The sequence below is a fragment of the Lipotes vexillifer genome, unplaced genomic scaffold (genome assembly GCF_000442215.2).
Source record: "Lipotes vexillifer unplaced genomic scaffold, Lipotes_vexillifer_v1.1 scaffold504, whole genome shotgun sequence".
Lineage (NCBI taxonomy): Eukaryota > Metazoa > Chordata > Mammalia > Artiodactyla > Lipotidae > Lipotes > Lipotes vexillifer.
The window spans coordinates 639,092-658,581 of NW_006785225.1; the positions used below are offsets into that span (position 1 = coordinate 639,092).

A 19,490-nucleotide genomic window follows, 5' to 3' on the forward strand; every position below is an offset into this window, starting at 1 on the left:
CAGCAGGAAAGTGAGTACATTACCTGTGTCCCCAGTGGCAAAGTGTCTAATTTCTGATCTGGTATACCATTGCCCTGGGTTACAGAAGTTCTTGTTGGGGAATCCTTTATTTCCCCGTTAGGGAAGGGAATAAAAAGTCCTTTGTTTGAGCCTGTGTCAAAAGAAAAGGCATACAATGAAGCACTGACCAGACTTTAAAGGCAGCATGTCATATGGAAAGACACTAGAAGAGAAGTCACAAGATTGAGAGTTAGTCCTGGTGCCACTACTTGGAGACCATGTGAACTTGGACAAACTGCTTAACCTCTCTCAATCTCTCCACTTGTAAAACAGTGATGATGAAATCTAAATTGCCTATCTCTTAGAGTTGAGGTGAGGTTAAAACAAGACAATGGATATGAAATGGCTTCATAAATTATGAAATGCTCAAGAGAAATTAAGAAGAAGGCAAATATTTTGCATACTTCTGAAGTGAATATATAATAAACTTTGACACCAATTCAACAATCTCCAGCTACAGGGGGAGATGGCTGGAAATAGACTCCTGACATCAGGCATCTCCAGGGCTTTAATCAACAGTCTGCAGTGATTTGTCATTTTAAATCAGCCTCATCATTTCAAACCAGCTTCTTTCTGCCTTGATTTCCTCATTTGTGCAAAGAAAAAGACTAATCAGGACCTATTTCATAGAAACGAATGCCAAATCCTTAGGTTTCCCAGTATTTTTGCCTACCATTAGAGAAACAACTTTAAAAATAGAAAGGAAAAACAAACAAAAACTGTATCCTATCCTGGCCACCTCAAAAAGAGTTAGTTAGGATTTCTATTAGACTGTAACACTTGTACAAAAGTTTCTGCATATCCTTGATCAATACTTATTAATTGCAGAATTCTGGGATTTGGGGTCTTCTGGGGCACCCATGGATGAAAATAAGAGGTTTTTGTTTAGGGAGGTTTTTTTCTCTAGTAGGATTGTATAAGAATTGAGATAGTTTCCAAAATTTGGGCCTTAGCCAAACAGTGTGCTCTTCTGCTAGTTCCCATGTTCAGGCTCTGGCAACAGAAAGCTACTATAAAGCAGGGCAACTGAGAATACAGAGTGAGAATAAAGCCAGCCTTTTGAAAATCCAGCCCTTCAGTCCATTTGGAGCTCTAAAATGCTTCTTATTTCTGAGTTGCCTTTTGGGAATGAAATGTCCTACTACTTCAATACAAGATGTTCTTCCACCCTTGTACTTGACAGAACTGTATTTCTCAAAGTGACATAGGCTGTCAAAGTTTATGTTCTGTGGTTCCTTTGCAGTAGCAACACAGGAAAAAAAAAAGAGGTGAAGCAGAAATTGATGATTTTAACCTGATTCTTAGTAGAAAATTAGAATGGTTACTAAGCTGTGACTTTGGGTTCAAGGCTCCTCTTACCGTTTTCCTACAGAACAACACAAACTTCCCAGGTGTCCAAGACCCGGCTCCATCCTGGTTTTTCTTCTACCCTGCTAATGCTATTTTTTAGATTCACAGGTTCTTTTTCTTTCAACCTACCTCTTGGTTCAAACAAATCCCCCAAGGTCCAAACTCTTTGCTGGATGCTATCATACCTTCTCTTTTGTGTCAGCTATCTCCCAGATCTGGTTGACCCTAAATCTAAATCTCTTAACTCTGATCTGTCATTTCATGTCCAGACTTAAGTTTTTTGAACTGCCCCCCAAAGTGTGCCCTATAGACAACTAAAAAGTCAGTATTTTCTCTTTTTTTGTGTGGAATTTTAATTCCCTGACCAGGGTCTGAATCTGGGCCCAGCAGTGAAAGTGCTGAGTGCTAACCACTGGACCACCAGAGAATTCCCAATTATTTTCTAAATCGAACTCATAATCTTCACTTCCAGGCCTACTTCTGCTGATGGTCCTCACCTCCATCCCTAACCCTCGTCTTAATACTTGTATTCCTATTCACCCAATCCCTCAAGATAGAAACTTGTTCTTTGATGTTCTCTCTCTCATCTCAAATGTCAATCAATTATCAAATTCTATAGAATCACTTTTTTTGGTGGGGGGAATCTTTATTTTAATTGAGATATAATGTACATGCCATGTAAGTCACCCTTTTACAGAATACAATTCAGTGATTTTTACTGTATTCACAAAGTTGTACAACCATCACCACCTTCACTTTCATCACCCCAAAACAAACCAAATTAACTGCCACTCTCAATTCTCTCCTCCCCACCAGCCCCTAGCAAACATCAAATAGGATTTGCTTATTCTGGACATTTCATGTAGATGGAATAATATGTTTGACCTTTTGTATCTGGTTTCTGTCAAGTAGCATGATGCTTTCAAGATAAACATTGTAGGATGTATCAGTACTTCAATCCTTTTTAGGCTGAAAAATATGCCTCATATGGATATGCCATTATTTTGTTTCTCCATTCATCAGTTGATAGACTTTTCAGCTATTATGGGTAATGCTGATTTCATTCCTGTACAAGTCTTTGTGTGGACATATGTTTTCATTTCTCTTGGGTATGTATCTAGGAGTGGAATTGCTGGGTCAAATGGTAACTCTAACTTTTTGAGGAACTTCTAAATTGTTTTCCAAAGAAGCTATACCATTTTCCTTTCCCACCAGAAATGTATAAGGGTTCCAATTTCTCCACATCTTTGCTGTCACTTGTTATCTGTCCTTTTGATTCTAGCCATCCTAGTGGGTGTGAAATGGTATCTTCCTTGTGGTTTTGATTTGCATTTCCCTGATGGCTAGTGATGTTGAATATCTTTCATGTGCTTGTTGGCTAGTTGCATAACTTCTTTAGAGAAATGTCTATTCAATCTTTTGCCCATTTTCTAGTTGGGTTGTTTGTCTTTTTGTTATTGATTTGTAAGAGTTTTTTGTATAGAATGGATACTAGACCCTTGTCAGATATATGATTTGCAAATATTGTCTCCCATTCTGTGGGTTGCTTTTCTACTTTCTTTGTTTTTTTAATTAATTAATTATTAATTATTATTATTTTGGCCACACCTCGCTGCATGAGGGATCTTGTAAGTTCCTCAACCAGGGATGGAACCCATGCTCCCTCCAGTGGAAGCACGAAGTCCTAACCACTGGACTGACAGGGAATTCCCCACTTTTTTTACTTTCTTGATAGTGTCCTTTGAAACACAAAAGTTTTAAATTTTTATAAAGTGTGACTCATCTATTTTTTCTTTGGTTGTTACATTTTTGGTGTCATATTCAAGATATAGGCTCACTCCTGAAAAAGATAAACCGACACCTTGCTCTGCTACATTATGACTAAGCGTGTCATGTACCACAGTCAGGAAAAACCAGGAAAAAGAAACAATTTGCATTCTGAGATAATTTTTTTCTTGTCTTATACTTCAATTTACTTTCTTCTTTTTCTTCAGATGTAAAATATATCCAACACTTAATTCCAAAAGCAAATGTATTTATGACATTGTTGTCCAGCCCAGGTTTTTATACCCATATAACCAATGTGATAGGACCATAATTCATTATCTTTTTACCACTGAAAATTGTTTTATATTTTTAATGACAGAGAACTGGCTTTATAATGCTGATGCTGGTGGCAAAGAACTAATAGTTGGCTACTTCAATTACCAGTAATCTTAGATGGATGAGGCCCTGCTTCACACATTTGGCCAAAAACCTTGCAACCCATCTGAGATAGAAACAGAGTTGCACTACCCAGATCCCTTTCAAGGAGGACTTGATTTACTCTTCAGAGTGTGTCTCAGCTACAGAGAACTACTTCCTGATGTCATGCCCTTCCAGAGGCAGTCCATATGCAGTGACCAAATGGGGCCCAGGGGCAGTCCTTGCTCTAGAGCTGTCCCTCTGCTCAACTCTCCTTCCTCCCCTTCCTTTCAATATTGATCTCTAATAAACATCTTGTACCCTAGATTCCACTGAGATAAACTTTTGAGAGCAGAAATAATGGGTCTAACACTAGCCTCCAAAATAAATGAAGGGGACTTCCCTGGCGGTCCAGTGGTTAAGACTCCACGCTCCCAATGCAGGGGGCCCAGGTTCAATCTCTGGTCAGGGAACTAGATCCCCATGCTGCAAGTCAGAGTCCATCACAACTAAAGATCCCGCACGTGGCAATGAAGATCCTGCGTGCTGCAACTAAGACCCAGTGCAACCAAATAAATAAATAAATATTTAAAACAAAACAAAAAAACCCAAAATAAATGAAGATTTGCCATTTCCTTTAAATTGCTTATCCCCAATGAGGACAACTTAATCCCCGACTTTTGAAATAATATATATGATATGTATTATCATATATTATTAGTATATATAAATTATAATATAGTGTATATAATATATGTTAATATATGATAGCCATTGTAGATATGATAATAATGAAAGGAAATTATAGTTTTTCCCGTCATGAACAGACTGCCTAAGTAACCTTGTGTTTTTCCCCCTTAAATACCTGATATGTATTTCATTCAAAATTCAACTCTTTGAAGTTTGGACTCCCTAGCAAAACATTGCAGGTAAAAACACTTAATGTTTTATCTCCAAGTTTTCTTTTCATATCCTCAAGGATTTAATCAATCTGTACCTCCTCATTTGCATTCACACTGCTATTATTGCCCTATGTCAGGACATGTCCTTATTATCTCCCATTGGGACTACTGTTCCAATTTAGAGTTATCTCTCTGTCACACATTTAATCATGCTTACCACCTAAAACACCTTTGCTACCCATTTTCAAGAGAATAAAATGAAAATGTTTAGTAAAGAGGCCCTTTGCAACTTGGCTTTAGTCAAGCATCTTAGCTCCAATCATGAACTGAGTCAGTTTTCTAATCTGTCACACCTGTTTGTTCTACTTCTCTATGCACTTAACATCCAACTATGCCCAATGAATTCTATTTGAATGCCCAACCTAAATGTCTCCTTTTTGTGAAGTCTTTTCCCAGGTCCCCAGTCAGTACTAACTGCTAGTGCCTCTCCCCCATAGTTCTTTATCTCTATCACAGTCGAACTCATATCTCAGCCTGACTTGTAACCTAATAGCTACGATAAATCTCTCTGGTGTGGGAGTATCTGAAGGTCTGACACTGTTGTGTCATTTCCTAATGCGCCTAACCTCTAACACAAGATTTTCCAGTAGATATACACTTGTTCGCTGAATTGCTCTCACATCCATGTGTCAGAGATTGACAGTTGCCCTCCACTATATCCTTTATTCACCTCTTAGAACCCCCAATAACATCCCTAGACTGCCAACATCTGGATTTCTATATGAGGGAGAAATGAACTTCTATCTGCCACAAAACCTTTCCTCATTTGCTCCTAGCACACCCTAAGCCTCTATAGCATATGCCTATCTACATTAGTGTTTCTCAAACTCAACATCCTCATAAACTCTGAGAATATGAATCCAGTTTGAGAAACTTCAATTTAAGAAACTCAGTGTATAAAAAGATATTTTAAAACGCAGATTATATTGGGTGACAGTTTGCAAATTTCTCACAAAACTAAACACTTGGTATCTACCCAAAGGAGTTGAAAGTTTATGTCCATACAAACACCTACAAATAGATGTCTATACCAGCTTTTTTCATAATTGCCAAAACCTGGGAACAATCAAGATGTTCTTCAGTAGGTGAATGGATAAACAAATATTCCGGATAATAATAATGGAATATTATTAAGCACTAAAAAGAAAGTAGCTACCAAGCCATGAAAAAATACAGAAGAAACTTCAATGCATATTACTAAGTAGATGAAGCCAATCTGAAAAGGCTACATACTGTACGATTCCAACTATATGACATTCTGGAAAAGGCAAAACTGTGGAGACAGGGGAAGATGGCAGAGTAAGAAGCATCTGGCATCTGTCTCCCACCTAGGCAACAACTGCACTGGCAGAATTCTGTCGTAACTATTTTGGAATTCTGGAGTCTATTGAAGACTTTCAACTTCTGGGGGAAGATGTGGAAGGTAAATTAGGGTTAATTTTGCTTAATTTCAGTTCTTAGCAAAGTAGCAGCTACCCATCCCTCATTCCTCATACAAAAGAATGAAGCTGGACCCTTACCTAACACATACACAAAAATTAACTCAGAATGGACCAAAGACCTAAATGTAACACCTTAAACTATAAAACTCTTAGAAGAAAACATAGGGAAAATGCTTCATGACACTGGATTTGGCAGTGTGACACCAAAAGCAAAGCAACAAAAGAAAAAATAGACAAATTGAACATCATGAAAAGTTAAGGGGCTTCCCTGCTGGCACAGTGGTTAAGAATCCGCCTGCCAATGCAGGGGACACAGGTTCGAGCCCTGGTCCAGAAAGATCACACATGTCGCGGAGCAAATAAGCCTGTGTGCCACAACTGCTGAGCCTGTGCTCTAGAGCCCGCGAGCCACAACTACTGAAGCCCGCGTGCCTAGAGCCCATGCTCCGAAACAAGAGAAGCCACCGCAACAAGAAGCCCGCGCACCACTACGAAGAGTAGCCCCTGCTCGCAGCAACTAGAGAAAGCCCGCACGTAGCAACAAAGACCCAACGCAGCCAAAAATAAATAAAATAAATATATTTTAAAAAATTAAAAATTTTGTGCCTCTAAAAACAATATCCACAGAGTAACAAGGCAACCCACAGAATGGGAGAAAATATTTGCAAATCATATATCTGATAAGGGATTAATAGCTAGAATATATAGAGAACTGCTAACACTCAGCAACAAAAAAACAAACAACCTGATTCAATAACAAAGGACCTGAATAGACATTTCTCCATACGAAGATATACAAATGGCCAACAAGCACACAAAAAAATACTCAACATCACTGATCATTAGGGAAATACAAATTTAAAAATACAAGATACCACCTCACACCCATTAGGATGGCTACTATCAAAAAAACAGAAAATAACAAACGTTGGGAAGGATGTAGAGAAATCAGAACTCTTGCGCATTGTTGGTGGGAATATAAAATGGTACAGCTGCTATGGATAACAGTATGGCAGTTCCTAAAAAAAATTAAAAATAAAATTACTATATGATCCAGTAATTTCACTTTTGGGTGCAAACCCCAAAGAAGTGAAAGCAGGGTCTTAAGAGATATTTGTATACCCATGTTCATAGCAGCATTCTTGACAATAGCTAAAACATGGGAGCAAGCCAAGTGTCCATCAACAAATGAATGGATAAACAAAATGTGCCACAACTAACTAAGCCTGCACTCTAGAGCCCGTGCTCTGCAACAAGAGAAGCCACCACAACAAGAAGCCCAGGCACCGCAATGAAGAATAGCCCCCACTCGCTGCAACTAGAGAAAGCCTGTGAGCAGAAACAAAGACCCAACGCAGCCAAAAATAAATTAATAAAAATAAATAAATCTATTTAAAAAATATGGAGATGGTAAAAAGATCAGTGGTTGCCAGGGGTCAGAAGGGGAGAAAGGGATGGCTAGGTGAGCACAGAGTATAGGGCAGTGAAACTATTCTGTGTGATACTAAAATGGCAGATACATGTTATTATACATTTGCCAAATACATAGAATGTACAACAGCGAGAATGAACCCTAAAGTAAACTAAGGACTTTGGGTGATGATGTGTCACTGTAGATTCATCAGTTCTAACAAAAGCACCACTCTGATGCCTGATGTTGGTAGTGGGGGAGGCCTTGCATGTGTGGAGGCAGGAGGCATATGGGAACTCTGTACTTCTGTTCAGTTTTGCTGTAAATCTAAAGCTGTTCTAAAAAATATTCTATTTTTTAAATAGCAGACTAATACTGCAAAAGAGTATTTTTGCTTTTACATCTTTTAAATATTTTTCATAACTGCATCAAACAAAAGCACAAAATTAAAGGGTCTCACACTGCCTATGGACCTCTAAGATATATCCCTGGACTAGGAGTCCACAACCCTGAGTTCGAGGAATACTGATCTGTATCATTCATTTGACGTTTTCGTATGCACTGCCTGAAATTGTGTTACTTAGCTCTTTCATGTTTGTCTCATTATCCTAATTGTGTTGCAAGTGATTAGGGAACGGCTACATTTTCTATTTCCAGAATATATGTTCTAGAAGATAAATTATGTGAGTCTACAAAAAAAGGAAAAGAATTTCGGTTGAGGAGTCAAAAAATTTCACTGAAAAGAATGGACTTTGAGTAGGGTCATAAAGAAAGATCAGGATTTTGATTCAAGCATTCCAAGCAGAGGGGACAGCATTAGTTCAGGGGCAGCAGAGAGAAAAAGGAAGAACTATGTGAGGAGGAGGGAGTGGTTTGGTTTGATTGAAGCATTGGATACTGTAGTTGAGAAACAGGAGATAAGGTTTCAGGGTAGGTTGAAGAGGTAACCTGCAACCACTGTTTAGAGAAGCCCTGTGGGTCAGATTAAGGACTCTTAATTCAGTAGATGAGTGGGAGTCATGCAAGTTTTTGAGCAGGCAAGTATAATAATCACAGCTGAGTTTTAAGAGAATGAAAGAAGAGACTGGGAGGCAGCATGGTGTAATGTTTAAGAGGACTTTGATGACAGATGGACTAGAGTTTGCATCCCAGCTCTACCACTTACTGTATAATTAGAGCAAGTTATTTCACCTCTTTGGGCCACAGTTTCCTCACATGTAAAACAAGGATAATTATAACCACCTTCAAGATTGTTGTGAGGATTAAATGAGATAATACACAGGGCCTGGCCCAGAGTCTATACTCAATAAATGATAGCTATTAGGCATGCCTGTTAAGAGATTATTAGGAAAGGGAAAAGAAGGCTTGTTAATTGTGAATCATAGTCTAAGATATGAACATTCAGCTGGACTTTAGGGGAGGGGCAGCATCAAACCCCACTCTGGTTCTGAGCCTCAGCAATGGGAAAGTGGTGGTAACACTAATGAAACCCTAAGAGCTATTTAGGGCTGGAGGAAAGGGGTTCATCTGATTTTCTAACATGTTTAGCTTGAGGGGCTAGAAAATGATTCAGTGGTGATTCCAAGTGTATACTAATAGTTGGTCAACAGAAATGGGGGACTGGTGCAGAGAAACTGGTACAAGTTGTCAAAGCTAGACCAACATATTTAAGAGTCATCTACAGGGAGGAAATAAAGCAAGCTGTGGAAATAGATGAGATCAATAGGGCAAAGAGTGGAGAAAGAAGAGAGTCTGAAGGCATAGCCTAGGTATGCTTACTTTAGGGGTATGGGAAAAGAGAGAGGGAACTTTGAAAGAGTCAAAGATTATGTGGTTAGGAGACTAGGATGAGGATCCATGACAGTGAGTTTCCCTGCTATCCTAAATGATTGCTAGAAAGCACTGTTTTGAACAATTGAGCTAGTGGGAAATATTTTTCAGAAAGTTTTCTCCTAGCCTGTGGCACGACCATTAACATGGTATAACCACTTTAGTCATGTTGGATTACCAACAGTGCTTACAGGCAACACTCCCCAGGGATCTAGCACAAACATAATTTTCAGGGCAAAGCAAAGCTGTTTAACGTTTCAACATGGCAAAATAAATTTTACATTAAAAAAAATTCCAGCAACAGCTGGAGCTTCCAAGAACCTTTAGAAATAGGCCCTGTGTCTAGTAAAGCAGTTTGTTCTCAGTAAAGACCGTGCACTTTAAAATGTTATAATTCATGGAGTGACACTGTGTGTGCTAATGATGTAATATGATATAAATGAAGTTTAACTCAGCTCATACAAAAAAAGGCAGTCAAATTATGCTTTAGTGTTTCTTTGTCTTTCTGGAAATGGATATATAAATGCTTGTACCTAGAAAAAAAAACAAGGAAGCTATATACCAAATTAACTGGGATTCTCTTTAGGGGACAGGCTTCTGAGTGATTAAAATATTGTTCTTCATGCTTTTCAGTATTTTCCAAAATTATTACAATAGAATTTCATCAATTTTGAAATATAAAAAATGCTATTTAAGATGAAGTACAGCAATCCATGGTCCATGACTTACATGTGCTGAGACTTCCAAGAAAGGAAAATAAAAATCATACCTCACTATGGCTTATTTTACCATGAAATACTGTGAAAATAACTTGTCAATTAATGTCTACATGGATAGATAAGAAGTCAGGAAATAAAATATTGTATGTTACAAACTGAAAACCCTTAATGTCTAAACTGCATAGTCAATCTATTAGTTATTGTTGAGACTTTAAGGATTAATTTTTAGAGTTTGTATATAATTCAATAGACCCTTCAAAGGGACAGAGGCCTTGATACAAAAGAAAGTTTTCTCAATTAAAAGGTCATCTGATGAGTACCAAATTAATCTATAAGGGCACACTGAATGCAATTTCTCCAGTGGAAAGCTTTCTCCTAGCCTGTGGCATGACCATTAATGTGGCATAACCACTTCATTCACGTTGGATTACCAATAGCATGTACAGGCAACAATCCCCAAGAATATAGTACAAACCCAAGAGATTCTGTAGCTGCAAAGGTTCAAGATGGAGAAGCCCAGAAGGCTAATGGTGTGAGCTGCATTGATGCAGATGAGTCCTGAGTCTCTGGTTAATGAATCCTGTGGAGATTGGTAATGCAATTTTCAGGATGGCCTAATGATATAAAGTGATGTAAGTGAAATTGAACTCTCTGAGTACAGCTTGTGCACTTTGATGGGTTTTGGCTTAGGCCTACTCAGTAAATAGGGCCCTTCTGGCAGTGAAAGAAAAGAGGAAAAATACAAGCCAGTAAATCTTGTGCTATCTTCAAATGTGTGTTATTTCTCAACTTTTTTGTCTTCATCCTACTCAAGATTGGCCATGAAAACAGAAACAACTAATGTTCTAATCATTTTGTGATCAGAAAGGATAAACTTACCAGTTTCAATCCTGTTATCAACATCAGTGCTGACTTTTGATGCAGTCCTCTCATTTGCTACACAGTTTTTCACTGTCTTCTCCCTAGAGCTACCACATCGAATAATTTATTTAAAACTCAAAAGAAGCTTCTGAGAGCATCAGTAAAGGCTATTTAGAAAACATTATTTCAGAGTGATCAGATTTTTTTTTCAAATGCTCTAGAACATATTATTTTCACAAATATTTCAGTTAAAGCTATTTTTTAAAAAGTCATATTTTCATTGGGAATAATGAGAGAGAAAGACACTATAGTTCAGCTTTTAAAGCATGAAAGCCAGAAAGTTCAGAACTTACTCTGTTTTCTTGACACAAACTTAGGTCTGGGTGATTGAGGGAATAGTAATTCATATTATAAAATAATAATATTTTCATAGTCAGGACACAGAAAAGAAGGTTCTTCTACCAAGAATTATAATGGAGACAACTACAGCCATTAGTTTGAAAAAGAGACAAGAAGGGCAAGTGTTTGCATTTGGTTGATATAGTATAGTAAGATTGGGAAGTACAGATTGGGAAATACAGTAAGTACAGACAGCCTAGTCTATAAGCCAGGCACTTTACACCCACCATTTCATTTAATCATAAAAGCTCTCCTATTAATCTATTATCACCATTTTATAGGTTGGGGGACCTGGGACTCAGAAAGGTTTTAAAAAAAAACCTTCACCTAAGGTTGGAGAGCTTATAAAGTATTAATGTTAATACCGGGCACTTGAGCAACATTTTACCTCTGTTTTTGCAGTCACTATAAGGTAACTAAACAGAAATATAGTAGTGAAAATTATTTGCCTCACTAGTAAGTTTATTCAGTTATACATTAACTCATCTTTGGATTTCTATAGTAAACAAGGTACCCCAATGCATATAAAATAGGAATTAATTTACAAAGTACATATACAAATAATTTTTAAGACATATTCCATTTCTTTCTACAGCAGGGTGAATTTTAGTCTATGTAAATTAACCTCAATAAACTTGACCTTAAAAAAAAGGGAGCTTAAAAAAATAGGGAACTAAGGCTGCTCTCTGAGGATTACATTATAAAATATATAATGGATCAGAGCAGAGACGGGCAAAGTCAGTGGAAAAGAGCAAGATCCCAGGCCAACAGGCACTGACTTCATTCATTCATCATTCAACAAATTACTCCTTAGCACCTTATATGGGCCAGACATTGTTCTAGGCACTAGGGATACTGCAGTAAACAAGACAAGCAAGGTCTTTGTTCTCATGGAGCTTATGGTCTAGTGGAGGGGAAAGACAATAAAGAAGTAAACAAATAAAAAACATTCTGGGGAAGAATATTTAATGTTGTGTGGATATTTTCATATTTTATCAAATTAAAAATGGTATGTATAGGACGAAAATTACTATAAAATAAATGTAATATATTTATTATTTTATATTTACATATTGATTATATAATATATAATGTTATATATTGTTATATTATATAAACATGCACACACAAAACACACACACACGCACACACACGCACACACACATACATATACCTAAGACTAAGAGGATATTTACCATAATATAATTAGTATTTATTTCTGGGTACTGGGATTATGAATGGCTTATTCCTTGTTTTTTTCTCTACTTTCCATATTCTCAACAATAAACCCACATTACTTTTACCATCAGAAAAAAGTACTAATAGATATATCTACATGTGTATATAGGTACACAGATGTCTGGAAGGATGTATACCAAACATTACTAGTAGTTAACTCGGTAGCAAAATATGGGGTGATTTTGACTTTTTTTCCCTGTACTTCTGTATTATTTAAATTGTTTATAATAAACTTCTATTTTTCAAAAATAATAAAGCAACTTTTTTTTAAAAGCATGAGTTTTGGGGTAGAAGATATGGTACCTTACTTTGATAGAATTTTGGTAATAAGAAATAGAAAAAATCTACCATTCAGATACTTTAGAGCTTAAAGGTCCATTTACTTTTGGTTTTGTACAGAAATGCTTCCCTTATCATTCTTCAACAAATTTTATCTCTAACGACCCTGCCCATGGTAACGTAATCCTCCTAATTCAATGGGAAAAGACCATGTACTGATTTATAACTCTACCAAGAAAGGGTTGGTATACATTTATGGGGATGATAAGTAATACCATAATATCTCTATCTATAAACTTTGAACAACAACTTTAGAGAATGTACAACGATTATATCCAGAGAAGACCCAATAGTTCAAGAAAGCAGAAATGTTCCACTGAGGGCCAGATTCTCACCCCAGATAAATCTCAAAATGTTGCATAGATACTTTCACTTCTGATCTGAGGATTCTTACAACTTGTAGAGATTTCTGCTGCAAAATGAAGAAAGTTAAGCAGGAATTCACTATTCTCTGTCCAGAACCAAACTAAAAAAATTTTTTGTAAAAAATCTTCTTACCTTTTTTCCACCTCTAAAAGAAAATTTTCATTGTTTCCCAACTGACTAAAATGCAGCTTGGCAGCCTTTCTCTCACTTTCTCGTACGGCTCGGTCATCTAGAGGCAAAAACCGTGGTCTGAGCATGTTTCTTTTTGGAGTAAACAGTAACGGGTCAGAAAAGCATATTCACAGAGTAAAAACTAAAGATCAGTCTCATCTTTTGTTAGAGATGGGTCACAGAATAATGCTATTATGTTGTCACTGGAGCACTAGTAACTCAGGGAGACTACAGGGACACCATAGCAACAACTGCCACATAACTGTAACTACCTCTGCAGCAAAGTACAGCTTGGGCAGCAAACAATCCAAATGGCCTAATCTTAAGGCTGAAAGTTACACCATTTCTGAAAGACTTTTCTTAGTTCCTCTAGAATAACTTTCCCAGGGGCATGTAACATAGAAGTTTATATCAATAAGAAATGTATACTCAACAATAAAATTATAAAGAAATACAGACTAACTCATTTGAAGGAATATTTATTGTTCCTTGACAACTAAGCCCCAAAGAGTTGTTGTATTCGTTTTCAATTGCTAATTCAGTTACAAAGTTGGAGCACCTGGAAAAATAGATCTCAACCTGGAAACTTTTTGTTGGGGAGGAAGTGGTGGTGAAACCATCAACTGAAGAAAACTAAAGCTGGAAGTAACTGATAAAATCATAGATTGTCATTCAATAAACAATAAAAGGACTCGTCATACATCCTGCCAAAACAAAAGAGTTACATAAATATTGACTAATAAACAAATATATCCTGCCAGTGCATACTCTGGGCTAACATCCAAAAGGTTAGGAGGCAGCTGGTTTAAAGTAAGATTCTGGGGCAAGAACAGGGGAGGAGGGTCTCACCCAGTTTCTCCAGAGTTTGTAGCGTGTACACAGCAAAGAGCCTATAATCTGTATCTTTCCTGACAACAGGATTGAGTCTCAAATCTAGTTCTTTGAGGAAGGGTAAAGGCTGTAGGCGGGACACCTCCACTAAGGAAGGAATGTTGTTATAATATAAATTCAGGTCTTGGAGTGAACATAAATACTGGATTCCCTGCAAGGAAAAGACTACATTGTGAAACTGCACATTGGGAAGCACTAGGAATCTCACAGATAAAGATGGAAATACAACTATTTCCATCCTTAAACAGTTACCTGAGATACCCATGAGAAAGGCAGGGTTGAAGTTCCCATTTAGTTGCCTGAGAATAAGAATACTGCAGCCCATGGGCACTGTATGTGCTATACATTAAATAATTCATAGATATCATACATTTCCTCCTTTATAAGCTCTGACATCCAAATATCTGCGGTCAGTTCTCTACTTCTGTTGCCCCCCATCACTCTCCCAATCCAATCCTTCTCAGTGGTAGCCAGGTCAAGTCACTTTTGCACTTCTCTCACCCTTGCTACAACCACTCTCTGACCCCAGGAGCACCTCAATTTAAAAGAGGGAGGGAGGGAGGGAGGCAAAAGAGAGATGGTTCTGGGGAGAACGGCAGGGGAAAAAATTAAGTGTGTATGTATATGTTCTTATATCTCAAGACCTCACTTTTAGGGTGAATGGACTATATGGCAAAACAAAACAATGCGATCTCCAAGTCTTCCCTCCTAGACCAGTCAAGAGCCCCTTTTGTCCTTGTTTCCCCCTTCATAGTTACTGCCACCCTACAAGCTCCCCATCCTCCAATCAGTCAGTTCTCCTTGGTAGAAATGATCTGCCTTCTTCTGTTCTATTTCTGTGGACTTAGCAACCCCACCCCGCTCCCCCCACTTCTCTAGCAACAGTACAATCAGAACTGGAACACTGGAGAAGAAAAGCCACAATTTTTCTCCTTTGCTAAAACTTACTATTGAAAATAATTGTTTAATTTTCATGTATTTGGCTAGTTAGGTGCTTGTGCCCAACACTAAATTTCAGGACAATATTTCAAAACATGTACATATATGTATAATCACATACTGTTAGGAGTAAAAATGGTTACCATAAAAGGAACTCTGTCATTGAGAGTTATTTCAGAAAGGTAAAATTATTTTCCATCATGTATTTATAAAATCATGTTTTTATTCTCCTCTCATTTAAAATTAACCTTTTTATAATTGCAGGAAGTTTAGAAAACTCAAAGATATATTCAAAACATTTCTGAATAGAACACTGTTTACAGTTGGATGCATTTCTTTCTGGCTTTTTTCAGTTCCACTAACTTCTACATTGTGAAAGGGTCAATGGTTGGGAATATTTATCAGTGCTTTTGGCCTCACTCTCAGGGCAGTACACCATTAGGACTGTCTTTAAATGTGTCTGATGTCCCAGCTCAAGTAATCTTTTAATGTTTCATTGTAAAAGTCAAGGAAACAATTCTTATCTTCCTCTCATGTTTCCCAGTTGGCATAAATTCATGTATTCCCCAACGCTACACTAGAACTAAACACAAAACATTTCTCCCCTGGGAAAATTAAGCAAAATAATTCAGAGCTGCTAGAGATGAATACATGCAGATAAATCATAGATGTAAAAAAATTTGTAAAACTAACATTTATTAAGTGCTTCCTATATGCCAAACACTACAGGAGTCTTATATATGTAATATTTGATTACACGTGCTAATTTGATTGATCTTCACAACAGTTTTCAGCCAATTTACAGAAATGGAACAAAAGAGAGTAAAAAAGCAAATGACAGCAATGTTCACTCAATTTTTTTTAGTCTGAAAAGAGCAATCAGATAAAAATACATATGAGAAGAGGAGACCTAAATAACTCTGTACTAATACTTTCTGAAATTTGTGGGCCAAATACAAAGGGCTGTTATCAAAGAGTCTAAAGACCTAGTTCAACTTGGAATTTCTGCTTTTAGAATCCTAGTTGGAAATTTGATCTAGCTTGGATTTCTTCTTTTGGGGCCCTTAGTTTTAGACCTTGAGATTGGGTCTAATTTGTGTTGTTGAACAACTTTCCCCTAAGAAATGCAAAACTGGAGGAATAATCCAGATCATTAACCAATCCTGGATAGAATCTGTCTTTCACCTTCAGTCTTGCACAGAAGGGCTTTATCAAGACAGCCCCATAGCTGGGCAAAAAGGGAACAGTGGAAGAAATACCATTTGGGGGGTCTATGCAAAGAAAATAAAACTTCCATCTCTGTGTGTGTGGGCATTTATATTTGTAGAGCTCTTTCTGTGTGTTTGCTAATCCTCACACTTTCTGCTTAAGCATGCTCCCACCTACTTTCCTAAACTGCCCTCTGCACCACCACCTCCTGGCATGGAAATTTTTGTTTTTAAGACCATCATTTCCTCCCTCTCCTAGAAAAAACTCACAGTAGCAACTTAGGCCATGCACCAACATCATCAGAATCCCCTGGGAATGTCCTGGACCCACCACAGATTTATTAACTTAGAGTCTCTCTCGGAATAGGGACTAAGACTCTGTACTTTTATTATTATTATATATTTATTTATTATTATTATTTTTTTTTGGCCATGCCGCATGGCTTGTAGAATCTTAGTTCCCTGACCAAGGATTGAACCCAAGCCCTCAGCAGTGAAAGCACAGAGTCCTAATTACTGGACCACCAGGGAATTCCCAAGAATCTGTACTTTTAACAGTGCTCCTCATAATTTTTTTAACACACATTAAAAATTGTACTATTGCCCTAGGCAGTGATAGTTTAATATAGTTTTCTCTCAGTATAAAAGGAATTTTTTCCCAATATTTTATAATAAAAAAATGTCAAACATAAAAGAATTTCACAGTGAATAGTAAAATTTAGTTTGGAAACATTTAAAAGGAAGATGCTATATTCCCCAGGCTGATATTATCTACCTTGTATTTCTTCCCATCAAAAAAATAAACTGACTGGTCATAGAATATAGAACTTACCTTCAGGCTAGTGATCAAATTTCTTGATAAATCTAAGGATCGGAGACTTTTAAAATTTCTGAAGGCATCACCAATGGAATGGATTTTTCCAGCGTAAGATCCCTGCAATGAAAGAGACTCCACCAGTTCTGAAAAGAGATCATCAGTAGATATATTATGATCTCTGCTTGGATAAAGAGCAGAGTCACTGAAAACAGGCCTTCCTTCCTCCCATATCTCATCTGTGAAAGATCCTACATTCAAGGCTCATAAGAAGATCAGATCATCCTTTTAAAAGCATCAATATGGGGCTTCCCTGGTGGTGCAGTGGTTGAGAGTCTGCCTGACGATGCAGGGGACATGGGTTCATACCCCAGTCCGGGAAGATCCCACATGCCGTGGAGCGGCTAGGCTCGTGAGCCATGGCTGCTAGGCCTGTGCGTCCAGAGCCTGTGCTCCACAATGGGAGAGGCCACAACAGTGAGAGGCCCGCGGAAGAAAAGCATCAATATGGTCTTACGCAGTGACGCCAAGCCTTGGTTTTACAGAACCCTTGAGTTCTCTAATTACCCTGAAGGATGTAGTAAAAGTCTCCTAAAGTTCTCAAAACAAACAAACAAATACAGCAATCCCACTGCGAGGATTTAGCCCTATAGATAATACTCACAACATTTTGCCAGGATATATAAAGTAGACCAGAAGAATGTCAATCACAGGAAAGTTTTAGGAGGAAGGAAGGGAGGGAGGGAGGGAGGGAGGAAAAGGAGAAAAAGAAAACTGTCAAAGAGCCCATCAGGAGAAGAGTAGAACTAGATGGCCTAAGCGGCAGTTCACTGATACAATGGATAATGTACTAGATCTGTGACCTTGTACAAGTCACTTAACTTCTCTGTGCATTGGTTTCCTTACCTGTAAAATGGAGATAATAGTACTTACCTCACAAGATGTTGTAGGGATTAAATGAATATATATATGTGTGTATATAAAGATATATACATATATATGTGTGTGTATACAAAACTTAGAATAGTGCCTGACACATGGTGCTACATACATGTTAATTATTGTTATGCAGTCATTAAAAAGAATGAGGTAGATTTGTAGATGCTCATATGGAAAGATCTCCAAGACATTAAATGAGGGAAAAGTATGACTCTGTGTCTGTGTGTGTGATTGTGTTTTAAAGAATATATATGTGTGTGTGTATGTAGGTATGTGGGTATATGTGTATATATATATTATATATATATATATATATATATATACACATACATATGTACATGCATACATATGTCAACTAGACTTCTAACAGCACTGAAAAGAGGAGAATCTCAAAACTGCCAATAGGAGCTCACTGGCAAGTGTGGTGGGCCAAAATGAGAACAGCAACCAAAACTGGAAGGAGTTTCTGCAGAATCCCATTTGCAGGTGACTGCCAGGGGATTGCATTGAAATAAGCTCTTAAGGTGCTGGAGCAGTCTGGAGAAGTCTAGGACCTATAAACTATAAAAAGTATGAAACTGAAGATCCCTTTCAAGGCAAGACTCATCCCTGAGAGAAATCAGTGGGAGTAGAATCCACATTGAAGGGGATAGAGACAATAGGTTCAAAAGAAAGAGAAGGTCCAGATACAAGTCAGGGAGGGAAGCAGAGATGGCAGTTCTCCGCAAGCTTAAAGCCCTATTTTTAGTACTTTGTGAACACAACAGAAGAGGGAGCTCCAAAACCTTGAAACTAGGAAAGCTATTCTGGCCCACTCTTCCCATCTAAAAGTATAGAAAACGTAATGCACTTTAACAAAGAGACACAGAAAAGGTTTACAGTCATATTTTATATGAGGTTATTAAAACAAAAAAGAAAAAAGAGCAGAGTAGCATCCTTAAAGAATGAAAGCACTCCAAAAAGATACATCCACAAAACAAATGAAAATTTTAACTTAGTATTTCAAAACAAATTTCAAAAGCTAAAAGATGTCATAACAAAATGTAACAGTTCTCAAAACATGGTCCCTAGACTCCTGGAGTTCCCTGAGACATGTGCAGGGGTCCACAAAATCAAAACTATTTTTAAAAATTATTTTCATAATAATATTAGAACATTAATAGCTCTTTTTGTTGTATTGACATTTGCACGTATGGTGTGAAAGCAAAAACTACTGAGGCCTTAGGATGAGTTAAGGCAGTGGCATCAAACTTCATTCTTAGTCATTGTATTCGTCACCATTGTATGCTTACAGTTAAAAAAAAAAGCCACTTTCTCTTAAGAATGCCCTTGAAAAAGCAATAAAAATGGTTAATTTTAGTAAATC

At 37.4% G+C, this 19,490-nt stretch overlaps 1 protein-coding gene across 1 annotated transcript in view; it reads right to left on the bottom strand.

Moving 5' to 3' along the window:
* LRRC36 (leucine rich repeat containing 36) overlaps window positions 1-19,490 on the bottom strand; it is a 47,856-nt gene that overhangs the window by 21,392 nt on the left and 6,974 nt on the right. The window contains 5 exon segments of the mRNA XM_007457284.1: window positions 24-151; window positions 10,838-10,926; window positions 13,295-13,391; window positions 14,183-14,375; window positions 17,204-17,331. Coding sequence (XP_007457346.1) covers window positions 24-151; window positions 10,838-10,926; window positions 13,295-13,391; window positions 14,183-14,375; window positions 17,204-17,331 — 635 coding nt within the window.